At 34.3% G+C, this 18,432-nt stretch overlaps 1 protein-coding gene across 4 annotated transcripts in view; it reads left to right on the top strand.

Annotated features, from left to right (window-relative positions):
* Positions 1-18,432, top strand: part of NUDCD1 (NudC domain containing 1) — an 80,082-nt gene that overhangs the window by 36,930 nt on the left and 24,720 nt on the right. For all 4 annotated transcript variants that reach the window (XM_038555345.1, XM_038555344.1, XM_038555346.1 and 1 more), the window contains 2 exons: positions 4,871-5,015; positions 9,827-9,952. In XM_038555345.1, the coding sequence (XP_038411273.1) occupies positions 4,871-5,015; positions 9,827-9,952 (271 nt within the window). The remainder of the gene's footprint in view (positions 1-4,870; positions 5,016-9,826; positions 9,953-18,432) is intronic.

The raw sequence follows: 18,432 nt of genomic DNA, 5'->3' as shown, positions 1-18,432 counted from the left end.
ATGCAGGTGAGCGCAGAGGGAGAGCGTGAGGAAGGAACAGACTCCCCACTGAGCAGGGATCCTGACACCTGAAGCAGGCTGGATCCCAGGGTCCTGGGATCGTGACCTGAACCAAAGGCAGATGCATTACAGACTGAGCCACCCAGGTGCCCTAAAAATAGTTAAAAAAATTTTAAAGTATAATTAAAATAAATAACCAACTTTTTTATTAATTTCAATTTTCCAACTAGATAATAATTCCCGTTCTTTAAATTTTAAGATATATAAAAGGGTACACAGTGCAAAGCCTCCCTCCATCCTAGGCCTTCCAGTCACCCCTCCACTCACCATAACCACTATTATCAGTTTCCTTCTACAGGTATTTTATTCATGTTCAAGCAGATACATATATTTTTTTGACCAAAAAAGATTTCAAAACATAACTATACATAATTTTTACAGCTTACTTTTGTTAACTTTCAGCAACAAATCTTGGAGAACTTTCCATAATGTATATATAATGATTTATTTTATTCTCCTTTATGGCTATTTATGTTATTTTACTCTATCAACTGCACGATCATTTTTTATAAAACGGTCCTTTATTGTTGGATATTTTGACTGTTTGTAGTCTCTTGCTACAGTGAATGATTTATGTGTATATGTGTATATATGCATATATATGGAAAGAATTTCATGTGCAGGAATATATATGAAGGATAAATACCCACAAGTGTAATAGTTAATATTTCTTTGAAAATTATGGAGAATAAATATTTTTCTTATGTAAGTTAGCCATGTACATTTTTTTGTGAATTGTGTGTCCAGGACACAACAATAAAAGGAATACAAGACATATTCAACTTTATCAAAACAAAACTTTTCTGGGGGCACCTGGTGACTCGGTTGAGCGTTTTTGCCTTTGGCTCAGGTCATGATCTCAGGGTCCTAGGATCAAGCCCTGCGTTGGGTTCTCTGCTTGGCAGAGAGCCTCCTTCTCCCTCTGTCTATGTTTCTGCCTCTCTCTGTGTCTCATGAAAAAACAAATAAAATCTTTTTTAAAAAATCTGAATTAAAAAAAAATAATAAAAATCTGAATTTTATCTATAAAAATCTCAGTAAAACGAATATGTAAAACAAATGGTAAAGGTTAAGTATCTTTTAGAACTATAATCCCTTTCTCCTACTTTTATGCCCCTTTGCAAATCTGTTGTCACAGATACTTTACTTACTCCCCAGTTATTTGGATTAATAAAATTACTTTTCATTATAGATTGTTAGTAATTACTGCATTCTGTGGTAGATTAATGGATCATATTAGGCATTTAATTTTAAAAAGAGTCAGGTTTTGTCAGGAATAGTTAAAATTAGATATTTTTACTTTAAATACAATTTTGAATTCGTAATATAGGACCCATATGAGTCTTTGATATGAATCCAAATCCTGAGAGTCTAAGAAATAGACACCTACTTCAAAAAAATTTTAAGCTTTATGATTTTTTTTAAAAGATTTTGTTTATTCATGAGAGACAGAGAGAGAGAGAGAGGCAGAGGGAGAAGCAGGCTCCATGCAGGGGACCCGATGTGGGATTCGATCCTGGGTCTCCAGGATCACGCCCTGGGCTGAAGGCACTAAACCGCGGAGCCACATGGGCTGCCCAGCTTTATGCTTTTAGATCCTGAATTCATTTTGTTAATTGGGAAATTTGGTGACTTGGTAACATTCTTTTTTAATGCAGTAAGAAACATAGATTGATAGATTGATAAGTAATGATGTCATTTATAATTTAGTATTACTGAACTAAGAACTCATTATTCAGTGAATTCAACAAAAAAATAATGATTTCCATGAATCTGATCCCTTGTCTTTCTGTTTAGGCACATGCTTTTTTTTAAACCGTTCTAGTAATTCTTGCTAGCCAATTTTGACATGGTATGTTTAATCACTATAGTTCTTCCAACATTTTTCATAATCACTCCTACAAATATTTATGGAAGTATGTTTATTGTAATTCTCAGAAAAGTATTGCTCTTTTAGAGGGAGAGTAAAAAGTTGACTTGAGCTAGATTAAAATCAATCACTTGGACATGATAGTTTTAAAAAATTCCACCTTCAAGGTGATAAAATGGTTTATAAAGTCCTAACCAACAATCTTACTCCTTCCTTTCTTAATGAATGTCACATTCAGTTATACCAATTGAATAAATACCTAATTTTGTTACCAGTTTGTCCATTTACCTGGATAATAAAGATACGAAAAAGGATACTAAGATGAACCTGGAATCTAATGTGTCTGGTAATCACCTATCTGACTATGGTTTGATCCCCACAGTCAAGCACATTAGCTTTTTGCCTCATTCTTTGTGAACCTTGGCATACTAACGCACTGAATTCGTAACAGAATCTCATAAAATTACTCCTCACTAATTTTTCATTGAAGTATAATTAACATATACATATTAGTTCCAGATGTACAATATAATAATTCAACAATTCTGTACTTAGTGCTCATCATGATAAGTATATTTACACTTTTAAAAAAAAATATGTATTTATTCATGAGATACACAGAGAGAGAGGGAAAGAGACAAAGACAGGCAGAGGGAGAAGCAAGTTCCATGCAGGGACCCTAACATGGGACTCAATTCCAGGTCTTCAGGATCACGCCCTCGGCTGAAGGTGGCACTAAACCACTGAGCCACCCAGGCTGCCTGCCCCCGCTTTACACTTTTTAACATATTTTTAAAACTTAATTATCTGAAACGTTCTTCAAAAAATATTTTATATCTCCACATTCTATTTAAACATGTTTTTATGTTTATGAGAGAGATTTGAGGGTAGCATCTATAAGTTGGCAAACAAATTATCACGTATTAATAGAAGTCACCAGGCAGTAACCCAGTGACAGTCTAGAATAGCTAGACCTCACACGAATAGTTTCAGCATTTAATATACGAGCATAAACCAGTATTGTTTTCCAATTAAATTTGAGGTACTTGATTACAGTTTTACATTACAAAGGATGATTATGATGATGTGTTGGTGGTGTCATTGGTTTATAAACATGATTTTCTGTACTTGATTAAATTATTTATATCTCTCAGTTTTGAATAATGTTCCCTCTCACTTTAGAAGAATTTGTTCACTAGTCTGTAGGTTATTATGTATGGGGTTATATGTTGTTTTTTGCTTGGATAGTAGGATATGATACTAGTTTTAAAATGTAGAAATGCAGTTGTGCTAAAAAGGGTTGCATTGACGAGGTATGCAAATTTAATGATGGTTCAGAAATTCTTTAGAAAGGAGATTGTATGAATTCTAGCTTCTTTAAGTAGCAACTGACTAAAAGCAGTATTTATTACATTCTGGTCACAGTAAAATTTCTTTAGTAGTTTTTTATATATATTTTTTCAGAGAGGCAGAGTAGTACAATAGTGAGGAACATAGACTTAGAACCAGACTGCTTTACTAGCTTGTGATTTTGGCAAGGTTACTTAACTTTCCAGTGCTTTTTTCTTTTTATCTTACTTGTCAATTGAAGATGAAAATAGTACTTAACTTTATTTGGTTGTCGTGAGCAATCAATGAGTTAAAATATGTAAAGACTGCATCTGGCATATGGGGAAGATTATGTAGGATTTGCTGTGATGATTCTTCATCATCATCATCATCTTCAAGATAACCTTCCTCTTAGAGAATATATTATAGTAATAATTTTTAATGCTAATGATAGGAACTCATTACACTGAAAAGATATTTTGTATAGTCTCTTAAAATAAGTAGTTTCAGAAAAATTTAAAGTGCTGTAATTAATTCATGAGGTGGTGATAATAACAGCCTTGAAAAAGAATAACTGATAGGCTTGCATGTTCTATTTGATAATTATGGTAATTGTTATTATTGTGTCCTTGCAATATTTTTCATTGCAGTTGTGTTCCAGGGCATGGGTTAGTATGGCACACGTGTACCAGAGATGACACATGGAAAAGGTTGCTTTCCTATGGAAGAGCTACCACCACCCCACTTTTCTTTGTGTTCTAGCAACAGCTACTCCTATAGTAGCTTACATGAATTTCCCTTCCTATTCAAGAAGCACATGGACAACTCCTGTGCCCTGACTTAGCTCTCTCTCCCCTTCCTGCTACATCACACCTTTAATCTCAGGATTCCTTGATGGGCTCTTTTTGGTGTATTTGGAATTTGTGTTGAATGGTTTAAATATACAGAATTAGATTTTCAGTTGATACAGACCACATTAACAACTGTTTTCCCTAAGGAGTTACCAGAGTTAATTTCTAATTTCTACTTTCTTTTCAGTTCTTTAAAATCTGTATTTTAATAATTGATCTAACTTGTCTGATGTTTACATTAATAATTATATATTATGGCTACAGTTTAGGAAAGTGAAGCTAATTGTTGGCTCCATGCGCCAAGAGGCACCTTTAGTTTTAGTCTCTTTCCAGTTAACTCTGTGTGCCCACCCAGTCACTACCCTCACCACCACCACTACTCCCCAATAAAATATCTCCTAGATCCACACTGCTTGCACTTCTGTCACTTAAGTTCAGTAATAGCCTGCATACCTGGACTACAACAGTATTTTCTCAGTGGTCTTAACTCTTGCCAGTCACTCTTCTCATCAAGTCATTTGACATACTATTTCCAGTGGTACTGTCTTGTTTATTTAGTATAAATTATTATTATTTTTTTAGTATAAATTATTTACCCTTGGATTACAGATTTTCCATCATATGTAATATTAAAATTAACACAAGTTTTGGTAAAGCATCTCTGGACACCAACAGGAATAAATTCAGTGGAAGAGTTTGGTGTTGGTTATATAATTTGTATAGCTGCTTAATGTAACATACTTTCTCTTTTAACTTCTAGCTTGGAGATTTTTTTGATTAAAAAGAATGAAGGACTAACATGGCCAGAGCTCGTGGTCGGTGATAAACAAGGAGAGTTTATAAGAGACTCAGCCCAATGTGCTGCAATAGCTGAACGTTTGATGCATTTGACCTCTGAAGAACTGGTAAGCAGTTACAGTAGTAGTGTCACTTTCCAAAGGCCCAGAAGTATGTTATAGGAGGATTATGCCATGTTTTTCACACATTATTTTACATTTGTTAATGTTAGAGACATAGATTAAGCACTCCAGACTGGTGTTTGAATATAGTTTAAATTCTAATATTCATTCCTTACACTACATGAATACATATATATGTGTGTGTGTGTGTGTGTGATTGTTATATATAAGGTGGGCGTACACATGTATCTCTGTGTGTTCATATATATGTATACATATGCATATATACATATATATTCACACATATACACAAGTATATATGTTCTTTTCTAGAAAAATCAGTAGAGTGTTACAGGGACAAAAATTATGATTTTCCTGTCTACCTATGCAAATAATCTACTTGTCATCATTGAAATTTTCTAGGTTATTTTAGACACAAGGGGTTAAAATATTTACTATGATTTTGATTGATAGGGTAACTCATTGTAATGATTACAATAATGTACTACTCATTCAACTATGAGATTTTGTTGAAATGTTCCAATCTGATAACTTTTAAAATAATATTAAAAATTTGAATAAAGCGTACCAGAATTTCAGTTAGTTATAGGTTTATTCACCAAAAATTATATCAGCACATGTAAAATGTCTGACTTATTGCCATCTGTGGAGTTAGAGCAATGAGGAAAAATATATGAAGACATAGTCATACTGTAGGGTTACTTGTATCCTAAAGTAGAAAGGAAATTAGAATATTGAAGTAAATGTTTCTGTCAAAAGAAAGCACGGCCAAAATGGAGAAACCGAGTTTCATGTCTGCCGCAATAATTAAAAATCTCAGGAATCACTAGAATTCATATATAAGACTATGAAACTGTGATTTCATAGTCCTGGTGTTCTAATAAGTCGTGCAGGCTGCATTGCCCTACTGTATTCCTTCTTTCAGCAAGTATTTATGTATTGCCCTCTGGAACGTAATAGTAGTTATAGTAGTAGAGGTTTGTTTTGATATTGTAGATTATTGCTATTAACTCCCTTTTAAACTTGATTTTTTTCAAATGAATATCGGTCTGTATGAGTAAATTATTTATGGCTGACACCAATGTGTTTGTTATAATTTGAAAAGAAAAACATGGAATCTTATTATCTGCAACTGGAGACTATCTTATGTTTCAAATCATTATAATTTTTCTTGCCTTTCTGCATTGATTAGAACCTTTAATCCACTATAAGATAGAAATGATGAATAGTGAAAGCAGACATTCTTGCCTTATTTGAAATCTTGGAAAAAATTTTTAAAAAATGAAATCTTGGAAAAATAATTGAATATTTCACTGTTAAGTATTATGGATTATTTTTGACATGTTGAGAAAGTTTTTTTCTGTTTCTGTCATACTGAACATTTTGTATCATGAAAGGCTATAGAATTTTGTCAAATACATTTTCTTCATTTGTAGGATAAGCCCCAGTTGGTCATGATATATTAACATCCTATTTACATATTACTGGTTTAACCGGGTTTGTTAAATGTTGTTGAGGAGTTTTTGCATCTGTATTTGTGAGGAATATTGGTCTGTAGTTTTTGTTTTTTTATTTTTATTGTCATCCAGTTTTGATATCTGGGTAATGCTGATGTCATAAAACAAGTAGGGGAATGTTTCCTGCTTGTTCTTTTTCTGGAAGAGATCGTATAGAATTGGCATTATTTTTTTAAAATATAGAATCTGCAAGTGAAACCATCTAGAATGGAGGAGGGGTTTTTTGGAAATTCTTAACCATAAATTTAATTTCACATAGATATGGGATTATTTTGGGGGATCCCTGGGTGGCGCAGCGGTTTAGAGCCTGCCTTTGGCCCAGGGCGCGATCCTGGAGACCCGGAATCGAATCCCACATCGGGCTCCTGGTGCATGGAGCCTGCTTCTCCCTCTGCCTATGTCTCTGCCTCTCTCTCTCTCTCTCTGTGTGACTATCATAAATAAATAAAATTTTAAAAAAATAATCTAAAAAATTAATAAAAAAAAGATATGGGATTATTTTGGGCATCTATTTCCATTTTTATTGTCTTTTTTCAGTTCCCAGTTTCATTTCTGTTATTAGATTATTTTCTCCTTTTTGCTTACTTTGGATTTATTTTGCTCTATTTTTAAAAGTGAAAGTTTAAATGATTGATTTTTTAACCTGCTTTTCTATTTAATGCTATACACTTCATTCTAAACAATACTTGTCCTGCATCCTCCAAAATTTCAGACAATCTTCTTAATCTCATTAAAGATTGATTTGATTTGGTGCTGTATTTCCATTTTTTTTTTACGTGGCTGATTTTTTTTTTTTTAAGATTTATTTATTTATTCATGAGAGACACACAGAGAGAGAGGCAGAGACATAGGCAGAGGGAGAAGCAGGCCCCCTGCAGGGAACCCCATGTGGGACTCCACTCTGGATCCAGTGAGCTCCAGTGAGTGGAAGGCAGAGAGAGAGGCTCAATGGCTGAGCCACCCAGGCTATTTATTCCCTGTTTGTTCTTACTCCTGGGGCAGAACTTTCCATGAATGTCAGCTAAAAGTCTAGGATGTTTTCCAGGGCTTCTCCTGTGTGAGCCCTAATCTTTAATTTTTGTCTTCTGAGCACTTGAATAATATCAACAGTCAACTTTTGAACCCCTTGCCTGCTGCTGCTTTCCACTTGTCTTTTTCAGCTCAGCTTGAAAATCAGTAAATGGCTACAGAGAAGCCGCAGAGTCTAGGGTTCTCTGTAACTCCCCTTTCTCTGTAATCTTGTCCTTTTAGAATGTGGCTGCCTTGATAGTCCTGAACTTTTAATTTTTGCCCTCTTCAACAGGTAATGGAAAGGGGAAAGGAGGGAGGAGTACAGAAGGTGCTTTTTGTATGCTGCTGGACAAATAAATATATATGTTCTTGAACTGTTGAAAAAATGCCCCCAGCTAATTGCTGGTAATTGCATTCCCAGCCAACCATAACAACAGAATGGTTTCCACTGATACGTAGGCTGGAACAGACAACCACAACTAGTGGGTGAGACATGGACAGGTTTGATAATACAGATCTGTAACTCCCTGCCATTTCGTTTCAGAGGCTTTCTCAGGTCATTTCATTAAGTTCTCAATAACATGACAGCATTTTTGGCAAACTGGGTATGTGGATATTTGGTCAGTCAGTTGTAGAATTACATTTCTGTTGTTTATATATGCAATTTATCACTTGAGCATTGGGATTCTTTTACTCTAGAGGTTTATAATACCAGACAGTGATTCTTGCATTAAGCAATGGAACATATTAAAATTAATGATTGCATGTATCTCCTCTTTTGGCTTATTAGCTATACCTCTGTGTTTTTGTTTGGGGATATTTGTATGTGTGTTTAGCAATTTTGGAGTTAACACTCTACATCTTTAATTCATCACCTCTATTGTTGAAAGGTAACACTTTGCTCATAACTTAAGAACTTCACAATGTATTTCCATTTCTTCATCTTTTGTATTATTCTTATTGTACATACAAATTATCCTTATTGTACATTTTATTTCTTAATGTTATAAACTCAATAAGTGTTATTTTAACTTTAATCAGTCAATTCTCTTTTAAAGATATCAGAAATATGGGGGGGGGAGGAATGTCTTACATTGACCCACATCCTTGTCATTTCCTCTGTTCTATACTTCTTTGTGTCAATTCACATTTCCATCTGTTGTCATTTTTCTCCTGGCTGAAGAACTTCCTTTAGCATTCCTTATAATGTAGGTTTGCTGGGTAAATTCTCTCAGCTTTTATTTGCTGCAAAAATACTTGTTGTCATCCTTTTAAAATATCTTTTTTAGGTATGTAAGTCAATGTTGATGGTTTTTTATTTTCTCCCTTTTATTACTTCAATTATACTACATTGTTTCCTGGCTTGCACAATTTCTGATGGGAAGTTGGCTATCATTTGTATCTTTGTTTCTCTGTTCATGTGTTTTTTTCCTCCTCTACTTTTAAGATATTCTCTTTATTATGACTTTTCAACAATTTCATTATATTGTGATTTGCAGTGAGTTTTTTCATGTTTCTTTGACCTCTCTGAATCTGTACGCTGATAGTTTTCATCATTTATTGAACATTTCTTCAAAATTTTTTCCATTCTTCCTGTCTTCTTCCAGTTACTTGTTAGACCATTTGATACTGTTCCACAGGTCACTGCAGTTGTTTTTTGTTTGTTTGTTTTTTGTTTTGTTTTGTTTGTGTTTCATTTTAGATAGACTGTTGTTTCATTTCAATCTCACAGGTCTTCTGTCCTGTCTCATTAGTTGTCAGTCCCATCTTTTTTGCTTTCCATTTCAGGTATTTTCATATTTAGAAATTCAACTGGTTTCTTTTTTTTATATCTTCCATACCTCTATCAATATACACATGTTTTTCTTTACATCTTTAAGTATATAAAACATGTTTATATTACCTACTTTAATATATTTTTCCGGTGACTTCATCATTCTGCCATTTCTGTTTTTGCTGATTAGGATTTATTGGTCTTAGGTCTGAAATTTAGGTTGTTTTTAAAGATTTTATTTATTTATTCATGAGAGAGAGAGAGAGAAGCAGAGACACAGGCAGAGGGAGAAGCAGGCTCCATGCAGGGAGCCCGATGTGGGACTTAATCCTGGGACTCCAGGATCATGCCCTGAGCCGAAGGCAGACACTGAACCGCTGAACCACCCAGATGTCCCTGAAATTTAGTTTTTAATTACTGCTATAATCTTGATATTTATAAGAATGAGGAAATCCATTCTCTTATTGATGGTTTATTTTATTTTCTGATCTAAGAATCCAAATCCAGATAAAGAAAAACCTCCTTGTAATGCTCAAGAGTTAGAAGAATGTGACATTTTCTTTGAAGAGAGCTCCAGTTTATGCAGATTTGATGTCAGTACATTAAAAACTACTCATGTGGTAAGTACTTGATTATTATATTTCTAAAAATTTATGAATAAATATAAGTTACATGAGATGGTAATTGATTGACCTAATGTATAATTTGTAAAGCTGGCTTGATTGGCACTACTGGCTATGATCTAAAACTCCTCACTCCATGAAATGGCAGTTTTATACCAACATCCCCAATAAAACAGTGTTATGTTGTTTTGGTAGTATTGTGTATTTGATATCTTATGTTTTTTTTTTGTTTTTTGCTATTTTTTTTTTTTTTGCTATTCAGATTTTTATATATAGTTACAACTAATTTATAATCTCATATCTTTTTTCATTTGAAATTATGACATAAGTACTTTATGTTGTCATTTCAATTTAATTTAATGGCTGGGTGACACTATATAATGTTATTGTTGGTGTTCATATTTGTATGTAGTGGTTGTCTTACAGAGTATAGTATATACATCTTTAGTAAATTATTTTCGAATTGCATTATTCATGATGATGCTTTTTTTTTTTTTTTAAAGATTTTATTTATTTATTTCATGAGAGACAGAGAGAGAGAGGCAGAGACACAGGCAGAGGGAGAAGCAGGCTCCATGCCGGAAGTCCGATGTGGGACTCGATCCCAGGACTCCAGGATCATGCCCTGGGCTGAAGGCAGGCGCTAAACCGCTGAGCCACCTAGGGATCCCCCTTCTGTGACCATCTTTATAAAATGTGTTCCTAAAGAGCATGCATTGATAGACTTTCGTTGTAAGTAGGTTCTGTCTTCAGAAGGTTAAGAAGTGTCCATATGATCCCTCATTGTACCACATTTTTAGGGATGATATTTGGTAAACATTTGCAGCAGTTTGCACATACTCTAGAACTGTTTAATCACAGTTCAGTGTTAATTGCTGATTTAACTCCAATGATTTGGTATTTGTATAAATTGCAAAATGATCACCACGATCAGTCTAGTTAACATTTGTCACCATACATAGACATTTTTCTCTTATGTTGGGAACTTATAAGGTCTGTGCTGTTAGCAGTTTCAAATATGAAGTATAATACTATTAACTATAATCATCATGCTATGCATTACAATCCCCAATACTTACTTAAAACTGGAACTTTACTAAATTTATTAGTTTTAGCATTTTTTTGCTAGAATCTTAAGGGTTTTCTATGTTATATGTCATCTGCAAATACTGACAGTTTTACTTTTTCCTTTCTGATTTGAATGCCTTTTATTTCTTCTTCCTGCCTTAATTGCCCTGCCAAGAACTTTCAAAACACTGTTGAATAAAGGTGATAAGAGTGAGCATCCTTTTCTTGTTTCTGATCTTTGAAGAAAAGCTTTTAGTTTTTTAATGTTGAGTTTGACATTAGCTGTGGGCTTGTCATATGTGGCCTTTATTATGTTGAGATATGTTCTCTCTGTACCCATTTTTTGAGAGTGTTTTATAAATGCTGAATTTTGTCAGATGTTTTTTCTGCATGTATTGAAATGATCATATGATTTTTATTTTTCATTTTATTGATGTGGAATATCCTAATGATTAACTTACAGATACCAAACCTTCCTTGCATTCCTGGAATAAAACTCCCTTGGTTATATTTTATGACCCTTTTTATGTATTGTTTAATTCAATTTGCTAATATTTGGTTTAGAATTTTAGCATCTGTGTTTATCATCAATATTGGCCTACAATTTTCTTTTCTTGTGGCATTTTTGTTTGGTTTTGGTATCAGGGTAATGCTGGCCTTGAAAAATGAGTTTGGAAGTGTTCTCTCCTATGCTATTTTGGAAGACTTTCAAAAAGATTGGTATTAATTTTTATTTAAATGTTTGGTAGAATTCAATGAAGCTCTCATCTTGGACTTTGTAGGGAGGCTTTTGATTACCAATTCACTTTATCCATTTCTTTAAGTTGTCCTATTTGTTAATGTATAATTGCTCATGGTAGTCTCATTCTGATCCTTTGTATTTCTATGGTATCAGTTGTAACTTTTTCATTTCTGATTTTGAGTTCATTCTTTTTTCCTTGGCAAGTCTAAGTCTAGCTAAGGTTTGTCAATTCTGTTTATCTTTTCCAAAGAACCAGCTCTTAGAGACTAAAAAGACAATAGAAAAGATCAGTGAAACTATTTCATTTATTTCCACTCCCATCTTTGTTATTTCCTTCTTTTTAGTAACTTTGGGCTCTCTTCTTTTTCTAGCTCCTTGAGGTATGACATTAGGTTATTTGTGATTTATCTTGTTTCTTGTGGAGGTCATTTATTGCTATTCAGTCTTAGGAACATTTTTACATCATTCCAAATGTTTTGGTATATTGTTTTTCCATTTTCTTTTGTCTCAAGGTATTTTTTGATTTCTCTTTTGGTTTCTTCTATGACCCATTAGTTGTTTTATAGCATGTTGTTTAATCGCCACATATTTGTGAATTTTCCAGTTTTATTTTTGTAAATGATTGTAGTTTCATACCATTGTGGTCAGAAAAATGCTTGCTATGATTTCATTCTTCTTAAATTTATTAATATTTGCTCTGTGACTTAATATATGATCTATTCTGGAGAGTGTTCCACATTCACTTAGAAGAGTGTATATTCTGTTGCTTTTGGATGGAATGTTATATATAGAAGTCTGTTAAACCCATCTTAATGATCTTCTGAGTGAATGATCAAACTGTTGGTGAAAGTGGGATATTCTATTCCTTCAGGTCTGTTAGTATTGCTTTATATATTTAGGTGTTGCTGTGTTGGCTTCATAAATATTTACAAACATTATATTCTCTTGTTAGAGTGACCTTTTATCACAATATAATGTCTTATGTCTCCTATTAGTCTTTGTCTTAAAGTCTGTTTTGTCTGATATAAGTATAGCTATCCAAGCTTTCTTATAATTGCCACTGAATGGAGTATCTTTTTCTATCCTTTCACTTCCAATCTATGTGTTCTTATATCTGAGGTGAGTCTCTTCTAGGCAGCATATACATGGGTCTTAGTTTTTTCCTTCTTTTCAGCCACTCTGTATTTTTACTGGAGAATTTAATCTATTCATATTTAAATTAGTATTGGTAGGTATGTACTAATTGCCTTTTGCTACCTTTTTTCTAGCTATTTTATAGTTTCTCTGTTCTTTTCTTCTTTGTCTTCCTTTGTGATTTGATGATTGCTCATAGTAGTAGGCTTAGATTCCTTTATCTTTTGTGTATCTACTACAGGTTTTTGCTTAATGATTGCCATGAGGTTTACATTTAACAGCTTATGTTTATAATAGTTTGTTTTATGTTGATAAATTCAGTCTGAATGCATTTGAAAGCTCTCCATTTTTACTCCAATTTTATGTTTTTGATGCCACAATTAACATTTTTAAATATTGTTTATCTCTTAACATCACTGTATTTACTACTCTTGTTTTTTAACGTTCATATTACCTCTTTAAGTGATTAACCCACCATATTTACAACATTAGAATATTTTGAAAGTTAGTATTATTTACCTTTACCAGTGAGATTTGTATTTCCACATGCTTTCCTGCTTCTTTTGGCATCCTTTTTGTTCAGCCTAAAGAAGTTTCTTTAACATTTCTTACAAGGTCAGTCTAGTGGTGATGAACTTCTTCAGCTTTTGCTTCTCTGGAAAACTGTCTTCTGCAATGATGAATAATATCCTTGCCAGGTAGAGTATTCTTGGTTGGAAGATTTTTTTCTTTCAGCACTCTGAGTGTATCATACTACAATCTTCTGGCCTGAAAAATTTCTGCTGTAAAAAACTGCTGCTAGTCTTGGAGGGATAGTGGGGGTTCTTTCCCCTACCCCTCTGCCCCACCTTTCAAGCATGTGCTGTCTCTCACCCTCTCGAAAAAAAAGTTCTGTCCTTTTTTTTAACTTTTAACACTTTCAATATGATACGTCTTGGGGTGGGTCTCTTTGAATTTGTCTTACTTGAAACTTTTGGGCTTTCTGAATCTCAGTGTCTTTCCTTCCCTAGATTAGGGAAATTTTCTGCCCCTTTTTCTTCATTCTAGGATACTTATAATGCATATGTTCTGCTTGATGTTGTTCCATAAGGCCCATAAGCTATCTTCACTGTTACTTCCTTTTTATCTTTTTGCTGCTTTGGTTTGATAAGTTTTATTGCCTTGTATTTGAGTTTACTGATCTTTTTTTCCTGTTTCATCTAGTCTGCTGTTGAAGCCTTCTAGTATATTTTTCAGTGATGTTATTCTTCAATTCTCTGACTTCTGTTTGATACTTTCTTACATTTTTTGTCTCTTTGTTGAAGTTTTCACTTTATCCATTCTTCTGTGCTTAGTATCTTTATGACTTATTTCAAACTCTTCATTGGGTAAACAGACCACTTATCTCCATTTCATTAGGTTGTCTTTCTGAGGTCTTATTGTTTTCTTTCCTTTGGAACATATTTCTGTTTCTTCATTTTCTGACTCTGTGTTGGTTTCTATGCATTACATAAAACAGCCACCTCTCCCAGTCTTGCAGGCATGGTCTCTTGTAGGAGATGAAACTTAATGTTGAGCTCTGCTCTAGCTCTTGTCTCTCAAACCTTTTTGATTGTACAAGCAGCTTATTTTACTTTTTTGTAGCTGTTTTTTGTAGTATATGAGAGTGTACCAAAACCTGTCAGTGTCCCTAAGTGGAGGATCTCAGTCAGCTACTTTAGGCTGACTGGAAGCCTATCCCCCAGGCAACAGCTTTTAAAGTATGCAAAATAACATAGTCATGTTGGACCATAAACAGAAGTCCCACTGTCCACCAGAACCAGGTAAACTAGAGGTGTCTCCAGGTGGCAGCTACAAAAATCAGAGTGCCAGAGAAGTGTACAAGCTCCTTTCTAGGAGATACTGGCACTCTGGAAGAAGGCAAGGGATTAGCACAGCAATAGTACCTGATGGTCTCCATCCCCGGAAAGTATCTCAGAAGTCCTTGTATGTGTGTCAAACCAGAAGGCCATCCCTTGGACTAAAGTTCCAGGCCAGTAGGCCTTTTTCACAGAAAGACTGGGATATATTTCATTCTGCTAGTGCTGTGTCCTGGTGGTAGTAACTGACCAGTAATGACATCTCCAGGTGTAACTGTCCCATGCGACCCAGGAATAAAAGCTCCACTACTAGAGACAGGCATTTTAGGGGGCATCTGCTAGGTAGCATCCATAAAAACTGAGACCACCAGATTAAAAACTGGGGTTCCTGGTGTGTGTACAACAAGCTTCCCTCTGGAGATGATGTGCCCTGGAATACAGCAGAGGGAGAGTACAAAGATAGTCCTAGCCTTCTGAGATTTCTGGAGAGGGTTATAGCTAGCTCTCAGTTGTATATTTAATTAGAAACCTGCCCCTCAGGCTGCAGCTATGAAGATAAACTAATCGGCCACTTTTACGAAAAGAAAGACTGGGTATTTGAGGTTTTTGCCTCCATGCTTTTCCCCTAGGGGTAGTAGTTGGTTAAGAATTCATTCTCTGTCCTGTACAGGCTTGTGGAACCTGCAAGTATAAACTCCACTGACTACCAGAGCCAGGTGGTCTAGAGGCCCCTCATGGATGGCAGCCACAAAAATTGGGGCACCATTTAAGGGTACAGACTCCCTTCTGACAGATTCCAGTACTCTGGAGGGAGGCAGAAAGAGAATGCGAAGTTGACACCTGCCAGTCTCTCTCTCTTAAGAGCATTCCAGTATGCCTCTAGCTGTGTATTAAATTAGATGCTTTAATAAGATAAGCAGATGAACATCTTTCACAGAAAGTCTGGGTACTTTACAGTCATCTGCCTCTATGACTGGTGAGTGTGTGCCCCATGTCTCTTTAATAATAAGTTTCTCAGTTCAGGCTGCCTTGGCTTTCAAACATAAATGTTTTGGAGGTTCATCTCTCAAGTGCAGGTCATAAAAGTTCAGGTGCTTGATATTGGGTTAAACCTATCAATCCTCAGGGAGTAGCTCGGTGTTTGAAGTTCCCTCTTGATTGTAGATGACTGTGCCAGGTTTATATATATGGTTTATGGTAAGATTATGTCTCAGCCGCTCTACCTGCTTGGGGGTGTGGGGGTTTTTTTCCCAGCGGGGATTGTTTCATATGTAGCTATAGGCTCAATGTGTCCATGTGAGATGAGTTCAGGATCTTTCTATACTGCCATCTTGAACTGAATCTCCAAAATATCTCATCTTTGTTTCAGTTGGGTTAAATTTGAGACCAAAGTTTCTTTTTTTAGAAGTATAAGAACTTTGATATTTCTCTTATTAGATATTTTAAATAAATAAGCAAAGATTTTGTGAAGTAAAAAATGCATAAACATTGCTGTTTGAGTATAAATGTTCCGTTTATAAATGGAACAGCTCCAACAACTAAGTAGTAAGTACATCTTTCTAAAGGCAGAATTGGCTTGTCAGTGTATTATATGAAAGTCAAGTTCTACCTGGCCAAATGTGTAGTTTCTTGGTATACACAAGAAGGTACCAGTTTGCTTGTCATTGGAGGAGGGGGAACAAAGTAGGCTGTAGTGTTTCAGATGTTCACTGCTACATCCACTTTAGGAATCAAACAGTACTTTATTGACAATGTTTACTTCTTTTTGCAATGTTTACTTCAAATTCTCTCTTCTTAATTTCATTTGTCATGACTTTGGACAGTTTGAAATTACCTGTACATGGAAAGGTCAGTATATGTCCTTATAGTTTTAGGAAACGATATTGTAACAAAAAGGTCAGAACTCTATATTATAAATGATAGATTTTTCAAAATATAAAATTTCCTGAGAAATGGAAATCAGGGTTAAGAATTTGGCATTTGGAAAATAAAATGTTAAATGAACATATGCAGCAGCACAATAAAAGAGAAATATTAAATAGTAGATGTGAGAAAAGTGAAAGATGTGGTGGTCACTGGGATATAAAGCTCAAATCAGAATTCAAATACAAATGAAGAATTATTTTTGCTTCCATCTTGAGCTATGCTATACAAAATAGTAGTCACTAGCCGCATAGTAGTTAATAAGCATTTGAAATACAGCTTTTCTGAATTGAGATGTACTGTAAAGGTGAAATACACAACCAGATTTTGAAGTCTTAGAATAAAAAAGAATATAAAATATATTAATAACTTCTTTATGAATTTAGTTTAGATATGCTTGGTTAAATATATTACTAAGACTTTTTTCCTGTTTTTATTACCTTTTAATGTGATTACTAGAAAATTCAAAATTATATATGTAGCTGATTACTGTTATTCAAAAGAAATAAACTAACTACATATATAATATAGTGACCAAATTAAATACAGACTTGAGCAATCAAAATGAGGATATTTTTGTGTGATAGGATATTTTTAAAAATTAAATTACAGTGAGTTTCTGAATCAGATCAGATGGCATTCATCATACACTACTTAAAACAAGACTGAAATAGCTGAAAAAAATACTTACAAGTTACAAATAAATAAAGCCATCAAGACAGGAAGCAGAGGAGTTACAAAGAGGAAATAATTCTTTTAGGTTAGTGTCGTTATGAAAGCTAGTAGAAAAGGCATGTATCCAATATACTAAGTCTTTTAAGAAGGTATTAAGGATAAGATCAGAAGTTAGAAAGTACCTAACCCAGTGGTGCTCAAATTTTTTGCTCTTTGAACCTCTTTACTTTTGTACATTGCTTGGATGGAGTATCAATTTTTTTTATTTGCATTGTATCAAATTTGACCAAGTATCAGAAATTAAGCTATATTGGAGTGCTGGATGGCTCAAGTCTGACTCTTGATTTTGGAACAGGTCATGGGATCAAGCTGTGGGGCTCTGCACTTAGCAGGGAGTCTGCTTGAGAGTCTCCCTCTTCCTCTCCTCTCCCCCACTTGGATGCACACGCATTCTAAGATAAATAAATCTTTTTTTCAAAAAAGAAATTAAGGTATTTAATAATTTTCCTAATATGGCCTCCATAACAAAGTACCACAGACTAGGTGATTTAAACAAAGGAAATTTGTTTTTTACAGTTCTAGAGGCTGCAAGTCAGAGATCCAGGTGTTAGTTTGGTTAAATTCTTCTGAAGGCTCTCTCCTTGGTTTATAGATAGATGGCTATCTTCTCCTTTTAGTAATCGCGTGGTCCTTGTACTTGTGTTTGTTTCCTAATCTCTTCCAAGAATACCAGTCATATATTGGATTAGGACCCACCCTAATGACCTCAGTTTAATTTAACCACACTTTTAAACGTTCTGTCTCCAAATAAGGTCACATTCCTGAGGTACTGTGTGGAGTTAGGACTTAAACATACGACTTTGGGAGGATTACAGTTTAGCTTATAACAATATCCTTCACTTAGATTTTAGCAGTTATTAACATTTGCCACATTTATTTTTTCTTTTTCCTCTTCTATTTATTAAAACATTTAGGAATGAGTTGCACATACCATATCCTTTTACCCCCAGTACCTCACCTGTATACTAAAAATGAAGGCATTTCCTTACATAACCACAATATAAGTCAGGAAGTTTAACATCAATACATAACTGTTA

This window comes from Canis lupus, chromosome 13, assembly GCF_011100685.1.
Source record: "Canis lupus familiaris isolate Mischka breed German Shepherd chromosome 13, alternate assembly UU_Cfam_GSD_1.0, whole genome shotgun sequence".
In the NCBI taxonomy this organism is placed as follows: Eukaryota; Metazoa; Chordata; class Mammalia; order Carnivora; family Canidae; genus Canis; species Canis lupus.
The sequence above is the reverse complement of the archived record's forward strand: the minus strand, read 5'-3'. Positions and strand labels throughout refer to the sequence as shown.